General features: G+C 48.9%; 1 protein-coding gene across 3 annotated transcripts in view; it reads right to left on the bottom strand.

Annotated features, from left to right (window-relative positions):
• Positions 1-23760, bottom strand: part of ITPKB (inositol-trisphosphate 3-kinase B) — a 108246-nt gene that overhangs the window by 23372 nt on the left and 61114 nt on the right. Inside the window, exon 2 of one of the 3 annotated variants that reach the window (XM_063791387.1) lies at positions 16443-17420. The exons of the other annotated variants lie outside the window; for them this stretch is intronic. Coding sequence (XP_063647457.1) covers positions 17190-17420 — 231 coding nt within the window. The 3' untranslated portion in view covers positions 16443-17189. Of the gene's footprint in view, positions 1-16442; positions 17421-23760 lie in introns of those variants that run through there. 3 annotated transcript variants of the gene reach the window in all.

Genomic DNA, 23760 nt, shown 5'->3' with positions numbered 1-23760 from the left:
TGGGAGTAGGAAGCCCTCGCCTTGGGGAAGTTCAGGGCATGCCACATTTTGTCTCCCTTTTCCTCTTCCCCTTTTCCCAGAAGTTCCTGGTCAAGAGCAGATGGGAATCTACTCCCTGGGGGCCAAGGCCTACACAGAATGATCTCCTCCTGCTCAACACACAGAGCCATAAAACAGACCCAGGGTTCTGTGGCAGGGGGGTGTGGAGCCTTCCTGGGCAAGCAGTTACTCCTCCCCACCTCCAGCCCATCCTTGGAGCTGCCCCGAGCCAGTGGGGCTGCCTGGGGAGGGTCTGATTCTGTGTGTTTTTCTGGATCAAGTCCCAACCCTCCCGTGATGCTAATGGTTCCTGGGTGACGCCATCCTCCCCGGGTCCATCCCATCAGGCATCCTCAGTCATGCTGTATGGAAACACTGCCTTCAACAAATCAGAGGGCAAACGGGCATAACCTCCAGGTCTAGCCTTTGTCGTTCATAAGGCAGGAAAAAAGGACTGCTGGGGACAGGGGAAGAGGAGGAAGAGGAAGAAGAGGAGAGGAGTGAAGAGGGGGAGGAGGAAGAGGAGGGAGGAGGGAGGAAGAAGAGGAGAGAGAAGGGAGAGCAGGAGGAGGGTACGAAGAGGAAAGAGGAGGAGCAAGAGGACAGGGAAGAGGAGAGAAGAAGGAAGAGGAGGAGGTGGGGAGGAGGGGAGGAGGAAGAGGAGGGCAGGAGGAAGAGGAGGAAGAAGAGGGAGGAAGGAGGGGAAGGAGGGACCCAGGTCTACCCTACTCTAGGCTGTGGGGATGTGTGGGCCTCTGGCCACCCCACTTACAAAATGCTTTAGCTATCATCAGGATCATCTACATAACATGCAAAATGAAAATGAGGGGTCCCTTGTCCAAAATTCAGTAAGAATGTCATGATGGGGAAAGCAGAACTTCACCAAGCTCGGGGCCCTTCTCATGCCCTGTGACTGCTCAGCCAGGAAATGGGCCCTGCCTCCTGGGGAGGAAATGGCCCCCGTTAGGAGACAGCAGGTGACCCCAGGCCTGCAGGCCTCTGTGGCCTGCTCACAGCCAATGACCAGAGGCTCCTCAATCCTAGGGCAGGGGAGGGCTCAAGGCCACCGGCACCTGTGGCTCTCTTTTCGGGGCTCAGAGAAGTCCCCTGGAAAGGCCTGGCAGGAGAGGTGAGGATGCAACCAGACCTCAGCCTTCTGCATGTTCTTCAGAGTCTGGCCTTGCTTCCTGTCCCTGCAGTGCTGTCTGAGCCAGTCAGTGGCCACTTGCCCAGCCCAGCCTTCTCCACAGGAGGCCAAGTCACCCAGGGCCAGCACTGTCTGATCCTCAGCTCAGCCCACATGCCCCCTGGGGTCTGCTTCCTGTCTTCTTTCCAGCCAATTCCCGCCCCTCCAAACCAATGTTATATTTCTCAGTGCAATTTGGGGTGGGTAGAAGAAAGGGTTGTGACGCTGGGGGCAGACACTTGTATGTCGTGAGGACTGCAGGTCACTGGCAGCCCTGGTGACCCCCACTCCCATCCACACATGGCACCATCTGCAGCGCACCTGGGCTCATATTCTCTCAGGCCTGTGGAGTTCTGCAGGCAACTTCTTGCTCCACACACCTGTCCCCACGCCACCTTAGGCCCGCAAGGGTGTCAGCTTCCGCTATTAGGGACTTTGCAGAAGAATGACTGAGGATGCTCAGGACTTAGCTAACTCCTGTGTGTATTTTAAAATGCAACCCAGAAACCCTCTTCCCAGGGAGCCTTCCGTTGCCCCTCCTGGGTGCTTCCAAAGAGCCCTGGGCACGCTTCCATCCCAGTTCTTCTCTTTAACACAAGAAAGGGACCTTGGTTTACCCTGGTGGGCCCTCAGAGACCCCCAGCAGGTTTCCTGAGTGCCTGGCTGGGCAGGTGCCAAGTCTCACAGCATCCAGGAGGAGGGAGATCAAACTCAGCAGGTGTGGGAGGGGCTGCACTTGCCCATCTGGAGCCCGGTCAGAGGCTGCTGAAGAAATTTCACATTCTGGGCAGGTGCGGGCTCCACTTCATTTCCTTATCAGGGCCCTGACATTCCTCTCCCGGAAGCCACAGCTGTGCTGGGACAACTTCAGAGAAGCAAGGAGGACTACAGGAAGGCAGCTCCTTCCAGTCCCAGCGTACCCCAAGACAGCTGCCCTTCCTCCAGCCCCCTTCTTGCTGATTTGGCCAGGCCCACAGTGGTTTTCACCACCTTGCAAATTAAGGGCTGAAGCAACATACATACTCCTCTCCCCCTCCATCAAGATCTTAAAAGGCAGCCCATGGAGTTGGATGTTGTTCTAGAAGGCAGGATGATGACGCAGAATGCAATTCAAGTGTAGAGGTTGGAACGAACCTTTGTTCTGCGGCCTTCCAGCTGCAGCATGGGCAAACCTCGGTGTACACTGGGCACGGCAGGTATCAATGCACACACCCTGCACTCCCCATGCAGTCACCGTGAGAGCCTGAGCAGGTGACAGGCACAAACAGCTGCTCTGTAGACTGTCACAGACAGACAAACCTTCCAGGCTCACTTTGGTTTTTTGCTTCTGTGTCTATTTTCTTAAATTGAAATGATATTTTCCTCCAAGGCATAGCAGATTGGCAAGCATCCAACTAGGCACTTTCAGAGGGCCTGATCGTGGCCAGTGGCGATCAGATGAGGCTAACTGTGTGATTAATTGCTTACAAAGCTTCCCGTCCCATGCCCATGGCAGCTCCGGGAACTCATGGGGCAGTTCCTTAGGCCCCCAGATGTGTAACTTGGAAAGAGTCAGAGCCCAAGTGAGTCAATATCAGTTTCTGGTTCAAGTCACTGATGTTGCAAAAAGAAGAATGATTTCCCAAAGCATCTTATTTCATGTATGTGGAACTCTGCTAGGCACTGCCAAAGAAAGATATTTTCAAGGTGAATAATAAGATTGCTTGGCAAATTTCATTTTCTAGAGGGGGTTTACATTCTCTTCTTAGCCTCTTTCTCACCTGACTTGTTCCCTCAATTTGCTGCTTTTTCCTCCAGCACTTCTCTTTTTATTTAAATAGTTTGATCACTTGGCTTTTATCTTTAGATAATCATAAAGAAAGAGTCTCCATTTGTTGTTGTTGTTGGGTAAAAGAGATGAGGGGAAATCTCTAAAATATCAGAAATGGGAAATGATCCCTGGACCCTCTAACACTCGGAAAACGGTATTGCCAGCCGAACTCTGCTGCGTGTGTGCAAAGAGATCACGTTACATGTCTAACATAGTGTTAGATACTAATAAGCTAATAGCTCAGGTAACTCTCACAACACTGATATTGTTGTCTCCATTTTGCAAATGATGAAACATGTTGAGAGGAGTTTAGTAACTTGCAAAAGGTCACACAGCTTCCAGGTTTGTGCCACTTAATTCCAAGGATTTTGTCTCAGCCAACAGGATTACTGGGCTCCCATCATCTCTCTCGGACCTGGGGCTATCTGCTTCCCCCCTATTTATAAAATAGCCTCACATAAACAGCAAAGGCTTTGTCAGAAGAGTGACCTTTCAGATGGGGGAGGCCTGAACAAAGGCCTACTCTCCCCTCCCTCCAAGTTTGTTCCCAGAACATCCTTACTGACACACGCTCAGGGAAGGCACATTTAACAAAGCGTCGAAAGTGGATGAAGAACGCCCCTGCCCGGGGAGAATTTGTTCTGTGTCAAAGCCTTTGTTTTGCTCTTGCAAAAGTCTGAGTGAGAGTCATTGAGTTTTCCATGTTTGGAAAAAATCCTTTTATCCTTCCTTCTTCATTTGGTCTTTCTAAAAAAGCAGTTAGGGTTTCCCTAGTGATCATTATTTCCTTCACTGGGGAAAAGCCTGGTGCTTCTCCTAGGCTGCAGAGTGGAGGCGGTGGCCAACTTTGTTCATTGTATTCCCCCTGGCAGGGCCCAGCTGGGTTGGCGGCAGCTGGGTACAAGCCCAGGCAGGTAGGGGCCCCTGGCTCAATAGCTCCCTCCTGTAGCCCTGGTTAGAAACCTGGCTGGGGCCAAAAGCGAAACCTGCCCCTGCCAAAAAGGAGCTGGGAGGGAAGGAGGGGAAGGGCTTTCAAAACCAAGACACCAAGGATCGGAAAAATTAAGCCTAAGGACTTGGCAGGACAGGTAGCTCCGGCTAAAAATAAAAGTCTGGATTTAACACTAACTGCCTTTCCCCCTTTAACAAACAAGAAAATCCCCCTAAATGCCAAATGCAAAAGCACTTTCAGAAAAGACCCGAGTAAGGCTTTATTTCATCCCCCGTCTCCACCCACCGTGTGATGTTCCCGCAGGCTGGATGGCACAGAACATCCTCCACAGCGCTGCTCACCAGGCACGAGGTTCTTCTCCCCCGCCCTTTATGGAACCCATGAGCGTAGGGTAGGATTACTGAGCGCTGTCGGGTTGGTGAAGTCCCTCCTTCAGAAGCAATTGCTGGGCCTGGGGCAGGAGAACGAGGATGATGGGTCCTTACCAGCCCCTGCAGACCGGGACCCCCTGCAGGGGCTACACGAACCAGCTCAGTGAACTAGCTAGCTAAACTAGCTCCAGGTGAGCGCTCTGTCCCCTCCACACCCAATCAGGCTGCGAGGGCTGCCAGGTCCCTGGTTTGCAGTGCGTAGACCTGGTCGGGCTGAAGGCTGGAGCTCCCAACCTGGCTGACTCTTTTTGAGGGACGCCACCATGGTCAATCGACCCCTAGCAGCACATTCTGGCCAAAGCCAGGAAAACCCTGAGTGACTGCCCAGCTGTCTCCTGATTAGCTGCCTTCTTCCTGTTGCAACTAGAGGCCTAGTTTCTAGGCCAAGGGCAGCACCCAGACTGGCACCCAGGGGGCCTCCATCATGGCCACTCTTCCTCTTCCACCATAAGCCCTAAACCCTGCCAAAGGAGGTTGCCCAAGGCCCAGCCGGCAAGGACAGGGCTCCAGGAGCAGCCCAGGGCCTCACCAAGGCTCCCTGACCACCCATAAGAGGGAGCAGGGTCCCTCTGGGATACAGAGCCACCCCCAGATACGGCCCCACACTCACTCTCTGGCGTGCCCACTCCAATCCGTCAGGGCAAGCCATCCCATACCTGCCCCACCTCCAGGTCTGCTGTGCAGGTGCTCTGCCCAGAAAGCTCTCCCTCCTCCCTTCTGTGTATCCACATCCTACCTCTCCTTCCAGCAGATGCCCTGGAATCTGCAAGCTGGCCCTACCTTGTCCCTGAAGTCTCTCAGGCCACTCTAGCCCCACGCCACTCCTGGAATCCTCCCTGAAGCTGGAGGGAGATGCAGGATGTGGATATGCAGAAGGGAGGAGGGAGAGCTTCCCAGCAAGGCACCTGCACAGCAGACCTGCAGGTGGGGCAGGGAAGGGAAAGGAAGCTGGGGTGCTTCGTGATTCTTGTGTGCCATACCATGTCTCCCAGTGGCAGGAAGGCTCCTGGGGAACTGGGGATCTGTCCTAACCTTCTCTATGTCCCCCAGGCTGGACAGCCGGCAGGAATCCAATACTCCCGGCATCTGGCTGATAAGAGGACCCTGCGGACCCAGCACATGCTAAGGGCCCAGGCCTGGAAGATAAAGCACACCTACACCAAGGCTCACACTGCTTTATGTTCACCTGCTCACACCTGGATTTTTCTAGAGACTTCTCCAAGTAGCAAGAGGGGGCATATTTGTGGGAATTTCCTGTTTGGTCTGCCTGGGTTTCTCTCCAGGACCCCACGGCTGGCAGCCTGGCTGGCCCCAGGCCCCAGGGGTCTTTTTCACTCAAGGGTTTGGAGGGCAACCTTTCACTCAGGTTAGTCACTGTTTGCTCACTCTCCCATCCCTCAATCTGTGATGCCCTTGCTGGCAGGCAGGGGACATCTCTTTGTGGGCATCCCCAGTGTCCTGCAGGAGCCAGGGACACTGGAGACACCAGCAAAGAATGCTCTTCCTTAGTGACTCTTTCAGGTCCGCACTCCTTCCCTCATCCACACTGTATAGGAGCTGGCATCAAAGGGGCCTGCAATCTTGCTAAACCAGAGTCTTTTTTTGGTTACTCAAGAATCGAGGTGTCCTTCACCCAAAATGGAAATGTTCCTAACCCTCCCTATTGGGCAGGGCCCAGCAAATGCTCCATCTCTGGTGAGAAGGTCATTAACTTGGCTCTTCCCTCCTCCTCTCTCCTGGATTCCATCCTCTTAAGAACTAAAAATAATGAAGGGCTAGAGGAGAGAGGCGAGAGAGGAAGAAGGCACAGGAAGTGCTGTGCTGAACAGAGGCCTCGCAGAGCTCACACCAGGGGCCTCGCAGAGCTCACACCAGGGGCCTCTCCAGGCCTCAAAGGCCGCTGGGCCTGGAGGCTAGGAGGGGACCAACAATAGGAGGAAACAGGGAGTGGCCAAGGGGGCTGGGGAAGAGCACGAGGCGGGTGGGCAGCCTTTCGAGGCTGACTTCCTAATGGATAAAGCCCAGAGGACAGAAGGGCTCAGCCTTTCCTCTGGGAAAGGGCGCCTGGGCTCTGCCCAGCTGGTTAAGGGCCACCCCTGCAACACGCAGCAGATCCTCTCCCGCCCTGCGCTCATCCACTCCTCCCCAGAGATTTTATTTTTACTTTGGTAAATGCAAAACAACAAGGCCAAGTTACAGAGGGTGGAAATTTACCAAAGGCCTTCACTGATCGGCAGACAATTGGCACTGAAGTTCTGGAACCTCCGAGCACCCGCAGAGTCCATCTTGGGCCGCTCTCTCAGAGGCGCCAGCCAGGGGACTCAGCCCCATCTCCACCCCCAACACACCTTCTTGGGAACAGCTCCCTGGTCTGGGGAGCTAGAGTTGCTTAATCCTTCCTTTATAGCCCACAGAGAGGTAAGGCAGGGCAGGAGTGCAGCCCATAGCATGCGAGCTGTTCTAGTGCCAGTTCAAGAAATAGCTCGTGTGCTTACCAGAGCCAGACACAGGGCTGAGTATTTGCTATGTGTGTGTGATAAGAGTCTCTCAACCCATCACAGAGGTGCTGTCACTGTCCCACTTCACAGATGGGAACACTGAGGCACAGAGTCATGAGACAACTTGCCCAAGGTTCTGTACATGTGTAGTCAGGCAGGCTGGCTGCGGATCCAAGCTCTTCATCACTCTGCTGGGCTGCCTCATTTCCTGTCATGTGGAACAGGTAACATTATAGCCAGATAAACTGAGATTTAGATCCTGCCACTCCTGGCTGGTGGCACTAGGCAAGTTACCAAACCTCTCTGAGCTTCAGTTTCCTCATCTATAAAATGGAAATACCACGTATCCTAAAGAATTGTTTTCAGGGTTAAATTAAATTCTCTGTGTGCAGTGCCTGGTACATACACAAGAGCACTCAACAGAGGCAGATACATATTGCATACCTCTCACGTATACTGTCTGGTCTGACCCCCTCAAGGTCAAGAGCCTATGGATCGGATGAACTGTATGGGAAACAGCTCTGGGTGAGCCCAGCAGATGTTAGCAGTAGGGTCTGATCACCTCCTCTTCTATCCCTAATCCCAGCCTTGAATCCCGCCTTTCCACAAGGAAAGGGCAGAAGGTGTAGGCCATAGCCAGGAGGAAGTGGATCCCCAATGAAAAGTCCTATTCCTTGACAGAAACAGAGTCTTTCTGGAACTCCAAAATGCCCAGGAGCTACTTTCTAGTCGGGTGTGAGAGGGAGTGCACGGACGATGAGGCAGCCTGGCAGGAGAGCCACTAGAGGCTCTCGTGTTTCCTGAAAATCCCCCCACCCAAGCCTCCCCCAGGGACCTGGGATCTGAAATAAGTAACTCTGCCTGTTCCCCGGGAGACTGAGCTGAGCAACAGGGACACAGGCAGCTCTGCCAGGTGGCCACAAGTGGAAACAGACTTCTTCATCCCATGCTGGAGGATGACATTTACAAAGCCAGGAATCTAAAAGGAAGTTTTCTGCAGAAAGTTCAAGAATCTAAAATGCCATCTTCTCTCCCCAAAGCTCTCCCAGGCACAGCCCTGCTAAAGGAAACACACTTACTTCTGTGTGAACAGCTCTTTAGTAACCCCTGGTACTTTTTCAGAGATTCCTGAGATTGAAAAAAACTTCAGGTTATACATTTTAAAACCTTAGGATACTACTGGATATAGTAGAAGGGACAAGATTTCCTCAACCTCCAATTGCTAAAAGTTTACCTCTCTAGGCCAAGAACATTAATGGACAAAATACTGCCTTTTAATTAGTTTCTGGGAATGCAAAAAAGACCTTGTAAGAGATTTGGTTAAGAGGGTCATCCTGGTCTAACTCCAAAGCCAGAGTTTTGGGAACTCCCACTTAAGGAATTTCCAACAAGGAAACTTTTGAGGGAGGACTTGAATACCACATGACGGCTTATAAGCAGTTATCAAGCTACACTGGTGCAATTCATATTTCTGACAGATTATGCTGATGTGCCTGTGGCTAAATGGCACTCAGCGAGTGAGAATGCAGACTCGCAGAGAGAACCAGAAACCCCAAGCTGCTTTCCAAAGAAGCGTCTGCAGCCCTGCCCCAGCAGTGGCTAATGTGCAGCTCTGAATTCTGCTATGAGTCACCCAGCTTCCCTCTCCTGACCAGAGCTGTTCAGGGTAGAGACCCTGTGTCTCGGTTCAGCAGTCATGCATCTGTTCACGTGCAGACCTCTGGAAGCACAGGAAACGGGTTGCCAAAAAGGGACACCAGAGAACCCCCAAGTATGAGCAAGACTCATCAGCTCTCAGGGCTCAGCTGTCCCCCGGGTCATCTTGACGGTATGTGTGACGATATGTGTGATTTTCATAAACAGATTGACTCATCGCCCTTCCCCGTGCATCTCTGTCAACCAGGCCCTGCTAGTGGCAGTGGGTGCTTACTTAGCACTTTCCCCACGTGACAGGAGCCTCCCAGGGCCCCAGAAAGGCAGGCACCAGTCTCGCCTCCTATTCCCAGAGCAGCAAACAGGGGCAAAGGTGCGCTCCTAGGTTTGTGTCCCAATCGGGGCAGACCTTGGGGTCTTGCCCAAACTCCTACCCTGGAAGCCTGCACGCCCTACTGCAGCCAGGTTCTCCCGCCCACCGGGAGCAGGGACACCCTGAAACTGTTTCCTTCACTTCTTGCTTTAGGCTACAATGATTCAACATTTCTTTCTTTTCTTTTTTTTTCATGAGACAGGGTCTTGTTCTGTCACCCAGGCTGGAGTGGAGTCAGTGGCGCAATCACGGCTCACTACAGCCTTAACTTTCTGGGCTCAAGCAACCCAGCAATCCTCCTGCCTCAGCCTCCCTAGTAGCTGGGACTATATGCATATACCACCATGCCTGAATAATTTTTGTATTTTTTGGTAGAGATGGGGTTTTGCCATGTTACCCAGGCTGGTCTTGAAGTCCTGGACTTCAGGTGACCAAAGAAGTGATCCACCCCCCACGGCCTCTCAAAGTGCTGGGATTACAGGCGTGAGCGACCACGTCCAGGTTAACATGTCTTTTATATTGAGGTCTTTTGCAGCAGCTTTTGGGATCATTACAGACAGCATGGGTTTTCACAAAGTTAGGTGAGGATCTCCTATGAGACAGGCAAAGAAGGGCTGCACCCCAGGTCCTTCCTGTCTTCTCCCTCAGATTTACAGAGAAGCAAAACCAAGAAACAGAGCATCGACATCCGCAGAGGCTGGTCCAGTTTTCTATCTAAAAGATCTTAAAGCTTGGCCCCCACAAAAGTCACTCTCTTGCCTGCACAGCTTACAGAAGGCTCCTGGTTCTCTTAGACTTGTTTCATCTCCTTCCTACTGAGTTAGAGGAAATGAAACATTATTGAGGGAATGCAAGCCGGTTATCTGAAAAATGTATTCTGGAATGATAGAGGCTGAAGAACTGGCTTAAATGACTTCTGGGAGTCCTTCCAGTCAGTGAGCCTGAACACAGGCACGAGAGAGGCACTTAGAGGAATGGTCTGCTTTGTGCAGTCAGGATTTAGGTCTCACTAAGCTTGGGGCCTCTAGGCTCAGGAGGCAGGAGCTGAACGAGAGCCCCTGACCATCTCCAAAGAGAGCAAACCTCCTTTGCAATGTCCATCTGCTGTGTGCCGGGCAGTACACGTATCCTGGTGGGACGAGGGGAGAGCCTTGGGGACTCTGTCCCAGGGAGAAGGACTCCAGACTCTCACAATGACCACGGCCCTCTTGCAGGCTCAGCCCCTCCAAGGTCTCTGGGGAGAGCTCACATTTAGGAACTGTTAACATCATTTCTAGGGAACAGAACCAGCTGGCTGACTTATTCCCCTTAACTTTCAATGCTATTATTAGGGCACATCTGTCTCGGAGTGAAGTCACCAAGGAAAAACCCAGCTGAAGAAAATATTTTCAGGCAGTCGTCATTTGAATCTTCGGAAAAGGAAGCGAGCCGATAGACTGCCAAAGAGCCCTGGGATTCAAGGTGGCCAAAGAGGCGCATGGAAAGTATTTGCCTTGGGAATGTGGGCAGCTGAGCTATTTACACAGTGTGTGGCCAGCACGACGCAAATGGACCAGAAGCTCCTAGAACTGTTTCCTCTTCCCTTTCCTTTCCCCCTTTCCCTTAACAGGATAGCCAGCCAGCAGAGGCTCCCTGTAAACCTGAGTCAGGAGGAAAGGCCGTGGGTGAGTGACTAGCAGCCAGGTGATATAGGGCAGAGGCCAGCAGACTCACCTTGTTTGGCTACATATTTTTTTCTAAATTAGTTGCTAACATTTAAAAATCAGATTCCACACAAAAATCCGAATTCCCAACTTCTCTTTGAAATCCTGGGCCTGTAATCCCGGACAGTGGCCCCTGCCTGGAGCTGAGCAGCAGCCACTTAAGATGGGACCTTCTCTTCCCCTGTCACTGGGTCCCGCTGACACAGGTCACCTGCCCGGCCCCTGGTGGCATTTGAGTTTGAGCCGCTGGATTTAGAGACAAAGGGGAAAGTGCTGAGGAAAGCCAAAGACCTCCACTGTAGTCTACTCACTGGCCGTGTCAACGCGGGCAAGTCACCTACTTTGCTGAGCTGCTGTTTCTCCCTCTGCAAACAGAAATGAAAATGCACAGCAAGGCCTCATCCCCAAAACTGTAGGGAGGACTAGGTAGGAAAACACGGGACATGCTTGAAAACCTGAACACACACCATGCAGGTAAGATGTGTCTAAAAGATGAAATAGAACACCAAGACAAAGCGGGCCTCTCTGAGGAGATGAGTAGCGGAGGAAACGACAGATCACACAAAAGCTACCTCGGTGGTCACTGGCGGGGGCTGAGATGGAAGCCAGGATTTCTAAACCACCCAGCCCCACCAACCTGGCCCTGCCTGCGGTACCACCTCCCCACCCAGAGAAGCGGAACATCACTGTGGTCGTGGCTGAGCAGTACCTGACTCTGACCAACCTCTGCCTCTAATTAGTTAGAACACAATTTAGAACCGGGGATGGTTGGTGTTTGGGACTTGCAGCCACGGCCCAGCCCAGGTGAGGCGAGGAGACACTCACGGAAGCACCTGTGGTGGGGCCAGGAGGAAGCCTAGCATCCTGGCAATGAAACTCAACACTTAAAATGCTAGGAGTAAATCACAGGGCACTGTGGCCTCTGGGGATTTCACAGTGTAGCGGCCAACTGCATTTTGAGGGGTGACCCAAAAGCTCCTGGCCATCTGCGGTCTTCCCCACCAGCCTGCCTAAAAATGAAAGAAATGACAGACATGACCGCAGAGGGCTACAAATGGGCTTCTCAGAAGATAAAGAGAGGTTTAAATGATAAAGGCATCAGTCCTGTATCTGCCCCAAAGCCCTCCTTAAGGCCACATGTGGAGAGCGAGCAGCTGTGATACCAGAAGGGAGCACATGGCACGGTGGGATCTGGTGCCTGTCGTGGCAGCAATGACTCAGGCCACCCAATCAGGGCAAGACTCAGCAAGGTCTGCCAGCTCCCATCAAGCCAGATGCACTCAGAGGGAGAAGCTGTAAGTGCTTGCTGCTCTCAGGAGCAAGAGGTCATCTTGCTTCTTACCAGCTCCTTACCAAGGCATCATATGTGACGGACATGGCTCCCTGGTGTCCAGGGGCTCCAGGGGCTCTGGGCAGATAGAGCATGTGCAGCGTCATGCCCCAGCACACTGACCCCACAGATCTAATGGGACCATGCTGAACATATGAGGATCACAAATTCCATGGGAGACCCTAAGATCTACCCTCAGGGACAGCTAAGGAGATTCTGGAACAGGGCTGCCAAAACAGCCAGTCAATCATTAAAGTTCCTAATTTACCACCCTGACAACTCTCCCTACGGCTAGCACCCCTTGCTCTTCCTATCTCTCCAGGATCACAACAGCCTGTCCTGCCTTGGGTGTGCCTTCCTGCAACCCACTCTCCACTCATCAGCCTTGCAGACCTTTCTAAAACATCAGTCTGATCATGCCAATTTCATCATGTCCCTCCCCTGCTTTAAACCTTCTGTGGCTTCCCTAAAGCCTGCAGGACAAAGACCACAGACCACACATGGACTCTCAAGGGCTCTCGCCTCTCCCCACCAATGCGTCCCTTCACTCCCTGGGCTGTTGCAAAACTGATCTGGTTGTGTTTGCCAACACACACCACACTGCTTCATGCTCCTGAACCTTTTGTGCTGGCCCCTCTGGCTGGAAGACCCTTCCCCTAACCTACCGAGAGAACTCTTCTTCATTCTTTACCATGCGCAATTATCACCTCCTCTTTGCACTTTTTGCCCAATGCACTCAAAAAGGCTAATCACTTCTCTCCTATACCTCACACATGCATCTGCTTCTCTGCTGAGAGCACATTCACGTGATCTGGTGATGACATGAGTGTTACCCCCACTAGAGTGAGCATTCCTTAAGGATTGGAAATGGCCAGTTCATTGCTGAACCCCTAGGCCCTACCTGGCACACTGCTTTCCCAGAGTTGGGAATCGATAAATATAGGCTAACATAAGCATGTGGGAACCCCGCCAAGACCCAAGAGTCTGGTTGAGAAAGCGGAAGAGTGCTCAGAATGCCTAGCCCTTATTGTGGGGTCTGGCTTAAGGGTGGGGTTTCTGAAGCAGAAAGGTAAGTTAAGTAAGGGTTGCCTCACACCCAGAGGCCAAGAACCAGAGGCAGCAGCATCCAGACTCAGTGAGGTCCCACAACCAGGGCCAGCCCATCAGGGAGAGAGGCAAACAAGAGGAGCTCTGGAACCAGGACCCAGGCAGGTAACCTGGGCTGGCTCCTGGACTCCTTTGTCCAATCAGACCACCCAAATTTTCTGACATCAGTGCTGTCCCTGGATGCACTGGGCACAGCTGTGAGTGCTTTCTCCTGCAGATCTGGGATAGGGCTACAGGAATTCAGAAGAGGAAGCTATTACTTTGGGAGAAAAAGGGAAAAAATTAAGGAAGCTTCATGGAAAAGGTGACATTTAAGCTAAGTCTTAAAAAGATGAGGAAAATGTGTGTGTGTGTGTGTGTGTGTGCGCGCACACACACGCGAAGTGGAGGTTGGTATTTCAGGATTGAGAAAAGCATAAGCAAAAGCCTAGAAGCAAAAAAGCACCAACAGCACAGCCAACAGCACAGCCAACAGCTTGGCTCAGCTCGGCTCAGCTCAGCACTAAGGGCCTGGCACGGAGCAGTTTGGCCCAGAGGGAGGCAAAAAGAGGGAAAATTGTCTGTAAGGAATTTAAAACAATACTGAAACTGATGGGCTTTTTACCATGACCATGAGCTGGCGATTCTGATTTAAACATAATCCAACACCTCCCCCAACAACCTTTTGTCTAATTCTAAACAATTGCTGCATTATTCTTGACTTTTAATAATATATGTAAGCTTCAAATTCACACAGACTAATTACCTTTTCATAAACATTACATTCTCTATGGAAGTTAATTCAAATAACTCATATTAATAGTTGCAAAGCCAGCCCCTGACACCCGTGGACTCAGCTACCCATGTTTCAAGAGCGAGTTCACAGGATTCGGTATCAGTGGCACTCAATTTGGGGTGGCTCGTCCCCCGAGTCCTGTGGTACGATGTGTTCCTAAGCTTGAAGACCAGACCAAAAATAAAGGCTGGAAGCATAGTCATTGTAAAGACAAAGAAAAAGAACCTGGGCTATTCCATCCTCTCATTCTACCAGACCACTTGGGAGTTTCTATTTATGTTTCTGACTTTTCAACAATGAGATGTTAATCAATCCTGAAGAACTGAAGAACAGGACTTTGTTGCAATGTCTGGAATTTACTGTGAAATGGGATTGTTGTGAATTTCTGCCAAATTTTATGTTTAAGATTTATCCTATTTGTATATCTGCTGTTTCAACCAAAAGAAATTTTTCAAAATTAACAGGAATAAAAAGTGCTCTGCGACCAGCTTTGAGGGAAGATAGACCAACAAATGCGGCTTTGTCTATTGATCATGATGAATAGGCAAAGATCAGTATTTACGAAGTCTGATCAATTTACAGAAGACTCAAAACCAGAAACTATAGTTTTTATTCATTACTGCTACAGACCACTATGAAAGTGTAACCTTTCCTTTTTTTCAAAATAAGCATTAGCGTCATTAAATTCATTACTCCCTGCCCCCCTTTTTTTATTGCTGGCATCATATACACAAAATTCAATAATAGAAATGTTTAACTGTCTGAAATTATTTTCTGGCCATTATCATCATCATCATTATTTATTTCTTAATTATTGAAATAATTTTGTTACTATAGAAGAGGGGAGTATTTTAAAAAATCTACTCCTGAGCTGGGCATGGTGGCTCATGCCTGTAATCCCAACACTTTGGGAGGCCGAGGCGGGTGGATCACCTGAGGTCAGGAGTTCGAGACTAGCCTGGCCAACATGGTGAAACTCCGTCTCTACTAAAAATACAAAAATTAGCCGGTCGTGGTGGGGGGCCCCTGGGCTGAGGCTGGAGAATTGCTTGAACCCAGGAGGCGGAGGTTGCAGTGAGCGGAGATCGCGCCATTGAATTCTAGCCTGGGCAACAAGAGCAAAACTCTGTCTCAAAAAAAAAAAAAAAAAAAAGTACTCCTGGTGTAAAATATGCTAGATGCAGCACTGATTCAGCTTCCCAACAAGAAGGTCCTAAGAGAACAGAAGGTGAGTCTTCTGGAATAACAAAGCCAACATCGCCACAGGCCTCAACTGCCAGGCTAATGAACTTGGACTACTGTCTCTAGGTAAATAACAGAGAAAATTACCAAGAACTATGACTATCCAAAACGTGAAAACTCAAAGTATCAAAAGCAAAGACACCTGCAAACCAAAGCAGAAGTCAAATAAACTGGAGAAAATATTTTACAAAATAAAGTATGATTGAAGGGTTAAGTTTTATATACAAAGAACTCAAACAAATGGGTAAAAACAATCTCAGGTGCCAGTAGACAACCTGGCAACACACATATAATTCAACATACATATAATGAAATAATAATATATGTTTGCCTATTAGCAACAAAAAAAAAAATGTTTGTTTTCTTGTTTTTGTTTTTCTGAGACGTTGTCTCGCACTGTCGCCCAGGCTGGAGTGCAGTGGCACAATCCCAGCTCACTGCAACCTCCGCCTCCAGGAGTCAAGCAATTCTCCTGCCTCAACCTCCTGAGTAGCCTGGACTAGAAGATGCACGCCACCCTGCCTGGCTAATTTTTGTATTTTTAGTAGAGATGGGGTTTCACTATTTGCCTCAGCTGGTCTCGAACCCCTGACCTCAAGTGATCCGCCTGTCTCGCCCTCCCAAAATGCTGGGATTACAGGCGTGAGCCACCAAGCTCCGCCGCAAAAAAAAAAAATAAATAAATTAAATAGTGAACCCTAGTGTTGGTGAGGAGGAGAGTAAGGTGTGATACATGCCAACCCACTGCTGGAAGGCATCCCCAAGACACATGACCTTTTGGGAAAGCAGCCCAGGAATATGCTGCAAGGGCCATAAAAATGTTTCAACCTTTCAGTTATTTATTTTACCTCTGGAAATCTACTTAAGGAAATACTCCAAAAAACGGAAAAAGTTACATGCACAAAGATGTTAATTATGCCATTGTTTCTGATAACAATAGTAGTGAAAATAGCCCAACTTCCAACAATAGAGGATGATTAAACACATTAGAGGCACATCCTTGGGATGGATCGTTCAGTCCTTAACTATAAGGGTTAAGAAAGAAACGTGGACAATGTTGCTATAAGATTAAGGGGCGGGGAGCAGAATTAGCTACGGAAAATATACAGACTTAGGCTAAGAAGAAATATACCAATTTATAAGAGTAGTTGTACTAATACGCATTTCTGCATATGAACTTTATACTGGCTTTGATAAACAATTTAACCCTTTGCTCTCATCTCTCAGTTATTATATTCTATTGCACTACATGCATATTTGTAAGTATCCACAAATCTTTTGAATAAGGTAGAATACAAATTAACCAATTAATTAATAATGCATAGAATCAAGCTGTTTCATCATTATGATCGTAGGGTTATGATGATACCCGTTCTTTTTCTTTATTTTCGAAATTTCTGTAGCCTGGTTAGTTTGCTTTTACAATGTAAAAAGTATACAGAACACCAAATAAACAAGTAACATAAAGCAACTGCTACCATATCTTACACCTTCAGTGCTCCTTCCTATATTTGATCTGAGAACACAGCACTCTCCAAAATGTCCCTTCAGCTAAGGGAGAAATAGGGCTTTCTTCCTGTAGGTTCTGTGAGCTCAGGACTGAAAACTGTTCCCTGAATGGGTTGACTGCTCCGTGAAGACCCCAAGGATCTCTAGAAGCCCAGGAACATTAGTGTAGGACCATTTGGATGACAGACAGCAGCTAGACTCCTAGGGTGGAGGGGCCTTCCCAATATTCAAACAACATGGGTAAGAACAGGATCAGAAAAGAGACTGATGTGGGAAACCCTTCCACAAAGAACAGATCAAAGGAGTGAACCCCTGAGGGCAGGGACCGTGGTATCCATCTTTGTACTCCTTGCTGCAAACGTGATGCCAAGTAAAAGAACCCAATAAATGCTGTTGCTAATGGATTCATGCATGCATGCACACATGCATTCACTGTTGGACAAATATTTACAGATGTGCCACTGTTCTAGCCGCAGGTGATTTAGCAGTGAACACAACGAAGTCCCTATCCTTAAAACAGCTTACATTCTAAGTGGGGACAGGCAGATGATAAACAAATAAAGACATATTGCATCAGGCAGCTATGAGCATCCTGAAGATAAATAAAGCCAGGTAGGGGAAAAGGGAGACCCCAGGGAGGCGGGGAGAGGGGTGTGCTGGCTTAGCTGGCCATGGTCTTTCTGCAGGAAGTGAGGGGCTGAGCCATACACAGGCGGAGGGTACGGCACTGCAGACAGAGGGAGCGGCCAAGTGCACAGGCTTTGAGACAGGCGTGTGGGCAGCTTCAAAGGCCAGCAGGAACAGCAAAGTGGCTGGAACAGAGTAAACAAAGAGGAGAATATATCACATATGAGGTCAGTTCTTGCAGAGTTTTTTAGGCTGTTCTTAGGACTTCGGATTTTATGTCAGTGAGATAGGAAGCTGCTGGAGGGTTTTGGGTGAGGAGTGTCATAGTCTGGCTTATGTTCTAAAAGGCTCACGCTGCTTCTGTGTGTACACCTGGGGAACAGAAAGCAGGCGAGAAAGGGTGAAAACAAGAAAGATCCATTTTGAAGCTGCTGTAATTGTCCAAGTGAGAGAGGAAGATGGATTTTTTTAGAAACTCTCCATTTTAGACTGAGAAAGAAAAATTTTTTATCTGAGAATCCAAGCCCCCTTTAATTATCAAACCCAGATGTGACAGCGTGTGACAGCGATCACGTCTCACTTCCCGCCTGAGCTAAATAATCACCTCTTGAAGCCACTTGCTATGTGGGCTCAAGATTAACTGATGCTAAGTAGCCATAAAATGACATATGCTGGACACCATCACTTGTACTCCATAGTTCAACAGTGTAGAGCAATCACTATCCAATGTTATCTCTGTAAACCAGGGAGGATTCCTGTCAAACAACTTTGTATCAGCCCACTTCCTTGTTCCTTTTGCCTTTGAAAACCTACTTGTAACAAAGGCCAAACACAGCACTCCCCAAGGCAACTTGGAAGTGTGTCCTGGGCCGCTGTCCTCCACCTTGGCTCAGATATTAGGTCGACAAGACCATGGCTGTCTTTCGGTGTGAGGCACATGGCTTCTTCTCACTCCCACTCTAACCTGGAGCTGCAATCCCTGCTGAAAGAATTGCCCTCTGAAGGCCTAAGGATCTCAGCAACAGGGAAGTGGGAGGAATCTTCATGCCAGAGATAAAGAGCTGGTCCATGGGCATGTGTGGGAAGCACTGGGGTAGGGCGAAGAAATCTATCTCCTGGGAGATGTTATCACTACATAAATCCCAGATTTGATCAGGCAATGTAGCCATCTCACTATTTCAGGCTGCAGCTGCTAAGACAGGAGTGAAGTGGGCAGACAAACAGGAAGAAGGTCCCAGGTGGAGAACCTGCATTTGGCTTCTGTACCCCAATTCCAGTAATTAACAAAGCAAAAACCTGCCACACTCTGAATGATGGCGCTTCCCAACCAGAATCCTGTTTCTCACAAGTGGTGAAGACACTCTAAACTGCACCGAGTGTATGACAAGGACAATCTTCTGGATATTCCCATTTAAACAGGGATGGGCCGGATGCAGTAGCTCATGCCTGTAATCCCAACACTTTGGGAGGCTGAGGCAGGAGGACTGCTTGAGGCCAGGAGTTCAAGACCAGCCTGGGCAACATGATGAGACCCCTTGTCTCTATAAAAAACACAAAAATTAGCCAGGTGTGGTGGCGCGCACCTGTGGTCCCAGCTACTCGGGAGGCCGAGGCAGGAGGATTGCTTGAACACAGGGGTAGAGGCTGCCATGTTCGTGCCACTGCACTCCAGCCTGGGTGACAGAGCATGACCCTGTCTCAAAAAACAATAAATAAAATAAAACAGGGATGAACTGGAGAAACTGTGAAGTTATAGGTGCTGTCTTGCTTAGGGGTGGGGATGATTTAAGGAAGGCTAACACAAGGGCCTTGGTTAGTCTAAAGATAATCACGGCAACTAGGTGGTGGTACCAGGAACTAGTCCACCAAATCCCAACCTGCAGCCAAAAAGTCTCAACTCTCACCTATAAAGGGATCCTTCTAAATTCTCTAGATGTATGGAAATCTTTGACAGGTCTTCTGAAGCCTAGAGTCATCGTATAAACATAGATAAATAGTGTAGCTATTGTATAGCTATAGATTGATATGTACATATACCATATACATTAGATATATGCTATATATTTACACTTCTTGGCCTTTCGGCTTTATTATCTATCTCCACAAAGTAGGACAAGACAAGCTTGTTTCCCATTTAAGTTTTTCTATCTGTACTGTTTTGCAAATCCACCAGAGAGTTGCAGGACACTCCTGCTACAGAAAGATTTCTGCCAGGCAGGCTCAGAGACCTGCTCTGTTACTGTTCTATTTAATAACACAAACACACAAATGGGGGCCTTTCTTCCCCATGACTTTCATGGCATGGCTGGGGGCAGAGCTGGGAGGTTTTCACGGCCCATATATCCTCAAACTGCTCCATTTCCCCCCGATCTCAGTTGCCACCCCACTAACTCCGGGGTGATCAGCTCCATACCACAATCATCTCCTGGTGATAGAGTTCCATGGATTTTAAAAGCTGTAAGAAAAACTGAGACAGATTCAGAGAGATTCTAGTAACCCCAAACCAGCAATTACAAATATTTTTTAAGTATTTATATATACACATTTTTTTTGAGACAGAGTCTCACTGTTGCCCAGGCTGGAGTGCAGTGGCGCCATCTCGGCTCACTGCAACCTCCAACTCCCAGGTTCAAACCAATCTCCTGCCTCAGCCTCCGAGTAGCTGGGATTACAGGCACCTGCCACCACACTTGGCTGATTTTTGTAGTTTTAGTAGAGATGGGGTTTCACCATCTTGGCCAGGCTGGTTTTGAACTCCTGACCTCGTGATCCACCCGCCTCAGCCTCCCAAAGTGCTGGAATTACAGGCGTGAGCCACTGTGCCTGGCCTAATTTTTGTATTTTTAGTTGGAGACGGGGTTTCACTATGTTGGCCAGGCTGGTCTCGAACTCCTGACCTCAGGTGATCTGCCCGCCTTGGCCTCCCAAAGTGCTGGGATTAAAGGAGTGAGCCACCACACCCAGCCACAAGTTTTAGATACTTAAAATATTTTTAAGTATCTAAAATTAGCACCTCTCTTTAAACCTTTTACTCACCCTTTCCTGACCCTTTCCTTGTATCCCCCATTCCCTTTCGATTTCTTCACCATCCCTATTTGCCTCCTTTTCCTCACTATCTACCCACCAAGTCCTGCTCTGCTCCCATCCCACTTAAGATTTTCGTGTCTATTCTGTATCACCCTTAATGATCCACTGAGGCTGTGAGCTTCCTGTTTACCCACAAGCGTTCAGCGGATCCAGCCATCCTACCAAGGGTTAAAGATGCTGTAGTCCTACTGTGCTGCCTCCGACCCAGTTCCTTCCAAAACAAAGCAGGATGACAAGGTGACTCCACGAGAACTGCGTTTGACCTCTGTGTGGGTTTTCTGTTTCCAAGGCCACAGCAGGGTACTCTGAAAACTCTAAACCAGAAGGAAAGGAGACCTAGCCTTCAGAACTCTGTGTGTATGTGCTTACAGGCAAAAAAAAAAAAAAAAAAGGAACCAATGAGGTTGTCAGAAGGGGATACTCTGCTGTAACTGGTGTTTACCACGACCCACCGGGTGCTGAGGAGGAAGTGGTTGCTATAACCCCAAGGGGGAAATGCTCGCTTGAAACAGGAAAATGGAACTCTTACAACTTTCCATTAGCAGCGTTCAAGAAGCCGGCCACACTGGGAAACACTTGCACAAGCACTCCCCAGAGTCCTGAGACGAGTGTCAAGACAGTCCAATCACGAAGCACAGATCAGGACACAGATACAGGTCCATGTTTTTTCCAGAACGTCTCAGCACTGGAAAAACTCTCATGATCACTTCCCTTACCTCCAGCAGGCTGAACTTGCAAGGAGCTGTGGGGAGGAGGAAGGAAGGGGAAAACGGCAGGATGACACATTGGAAAGAACGCTGGGCCCAGTGAGGGTCGGAAGACCTGGGCTTTAGTCCCAGTTCTGCGATTTACTAGTGGTGGAACTTTGGGCAAATTACCCAACCTTCCTGCTTCTCGATTTCTACTTCCTCTATAAAACAGGGATATTGTTTACTGCTCTGCTCACATCCCTGGGCTGCTGTGAGAATCCTATGGAATCCTTCATAGGATGAAACTCATATGTGCTACGCAAATGCTTGTTATCACTGTAAGATTTGAGTCTGCATAAAGCTTTCTTGAGTCCCAGCCTCTTGCTCCTCAAACGCATCCTCTCGGCTACACTTCCACCTGTGCACTTCCTCAACCCACCTTACTTGTAATTCTGCCCACACTTCTGTAGAATTTCTGTAGAAGATCCCATAGTCTGGTCAGAGGAGTATAAGCAAGTCTAAATAACCGAAGTGGGGGGATCTCAACCAAATCACTTGACTCTGGGCTCTGTGCTCCCACATTCTCTCCTCTCCAGAGGTGAAGACTTCATCCTCAATGGCTAATTTGCCTGCTTGGAGGCTCAGATTGGCCCGTGTTCTGAGTCATATTTTCCATTTAGTAAAATGAACATCTGGCTGCTGTATGATGCCTTTTGTGTACCGTCACCTAAGCCACAATTACCTGCAAGGTAATTCATACCACTACAGCACGGTGCAAAAACAGGGTTGGTTTGGGATGGTGAAAGTCAGCCATCTTAGTGTCAATCTTGCATGCAAATTCTAATGAAGAAAAGCCACTACCAGCAGGTCCACACACACTCACAAAGAACTCATAAATTATTTTAATCCAAGCGTTCAAAGGGATCTTGGGTCCCAGGAACCATCCTGCTGTTTCATCTCAGTGAGAGGCAAGATGGTTAAGGAAAAACAGCTCTAGTTTCCTCCATCCCCCCAATTCCCCTACCGGTGTGACCTTGACTAGGCCACCCAACCTTCTAAAAACCTTGGCTTCCTCATCTGCAAAATAGGGATAATAACAAGACATGCCCTTCCCGGCTCCCAGGGTTATTATGGCAACCAAGTGAGAAAACAGATGTGAAAGTGCTTTGCAAACCACAAAACACCGTCCAAGTGCGAGGTATTGTTATCTAGCAAAAGTGCCTTGAGAATAACACAGAAATCTGGAAGTATTTTAATTCGTTAATGGACTTATACCACACCTTGACTTAAAAAGGACGTAGGGTAACTGCCTGGAGGAATTCTGAAATAATTTCTAAATAAGTTTATCCAAGCAAGTTGCCAAAACAATCCACTGAATTGGGTAGTAGGCTTTTGGATAATAGGAAAACTGCAGATCGCTGTTCTTTATTCTTATTTCACCTTTTGAGCTCTAAAAAGAACTGGAAGGACCACATTGTGTTGTCTTTTATGCAAGAACTAAACAGTCTCTTTGTACCCTCCACACCCTCCCTATTCTCACTTCCATCCCCTGAGCACCTGGGAAGCAGCTCCTTCTCCAAACCTGCAAACCCTCCTCCCAGAGCCCAGGCTAGCTTGGAAGCCTGGAGCAATTTGAAACGCCGTCCTAAGATCTTGAGGCCAAAGGCATCCCCATCATCCTTCCAAGAGGGTGTTACCCCCAGGGACAGCAGGAGTTTCCAGAACACACAAAGACTTATTCTGCTCACAAGGATATTTACCGAATCAGCCCACAAGAATTTGCCAGGATCAGGGCAGAAGAACAGAGCTGGGACAGCCTTCTGATTCACTGCCTGGCAGATTCACCCTTCTCTATTATTAGCAACCCAGGCACGATGCCACCAGGGCTGGGGAGAGACCTTGGTGTCAGGGTAGAGAAGGCAGGAAGAGGTGTGTGTGCAGAGGGGGAAGTACACAGAGCTGCCTGAGGTTTCCTCCAGAGAGAGACAGCAGAGGGGTGGGTTAAAGCCTTCTCCCCTTCCTCCTTAGTTCTCTAACCTCCTGTGAATCTCAGACAAGCCCAGCCCCAGGATCAGAAGCCCTGGAACCCACATCCACCCTGAATATTGCTGGAGGTACTCCCTCTTCCCCTTAAGGGCCCAGCTCAGAGCTGCACAGCACTGCCTCTGCCGGATACCACTGGACTCTGGGCTGTGCCAGAGGCTGCAAGATGGAGAAGCAAAGAGAAACTGATGGGAAAGGTGGAGAATTTCTCTTCCCATGGCAAAAATGCAACTTACTGCAGCCCTAATGCACATGTGTTCCCTCCTCATAACAATGACTACCACTGAAAGAGCACCCATTACATACATCACAGGGCGTTCGCCTCCTGTTATAGACAGGAAAACAACCATGTGGAGGCTCAGCAGGCTGCCCTGGAGAATGTGGCTAATGCTGATTGAGAGGGACAGGACTGAAGGAGGAGACGAGTAGCTTCACCTTCATGCATCTTGTATTATTTCACTTGTACAGGTATTTCGCGTGCATTATTTAATGTGCTATATCAAGCTTGTATAGGCATTACTTGAATACATTGAAAACCATGAAACGAAGGAATTAAAAAAAAGAAAGACATGTTGCCAATCAATAGTAGAGTCTAGATTTGGATAGATTTGTCCAACTCCAGAATATACTCTCTGGCCACACCTCCACAATTTGTCCAAATACCAAACCAGGACATGGACGCTAACAAAGACTATTTTTCTAATGT

The sequence above is a fragment of the Pan troglodytes genome, chromosome 1 (assembly GCF_028858775.2).
Source record: "Pan troglodytes isolate AG18354 chromosome 1, NHGRI_mPanTro3-v2.0_pri, whole genome shotgun sequence".
Classification (NCBI taxonomy): Eukaryota; Metazoa; Chordata; class Mammalia; order Primates; family Hominidae; genus Pan; species Pan troglodytes.
This window is presented reverse-complemented; position numbering and strand designations above follow the sequence as displayed.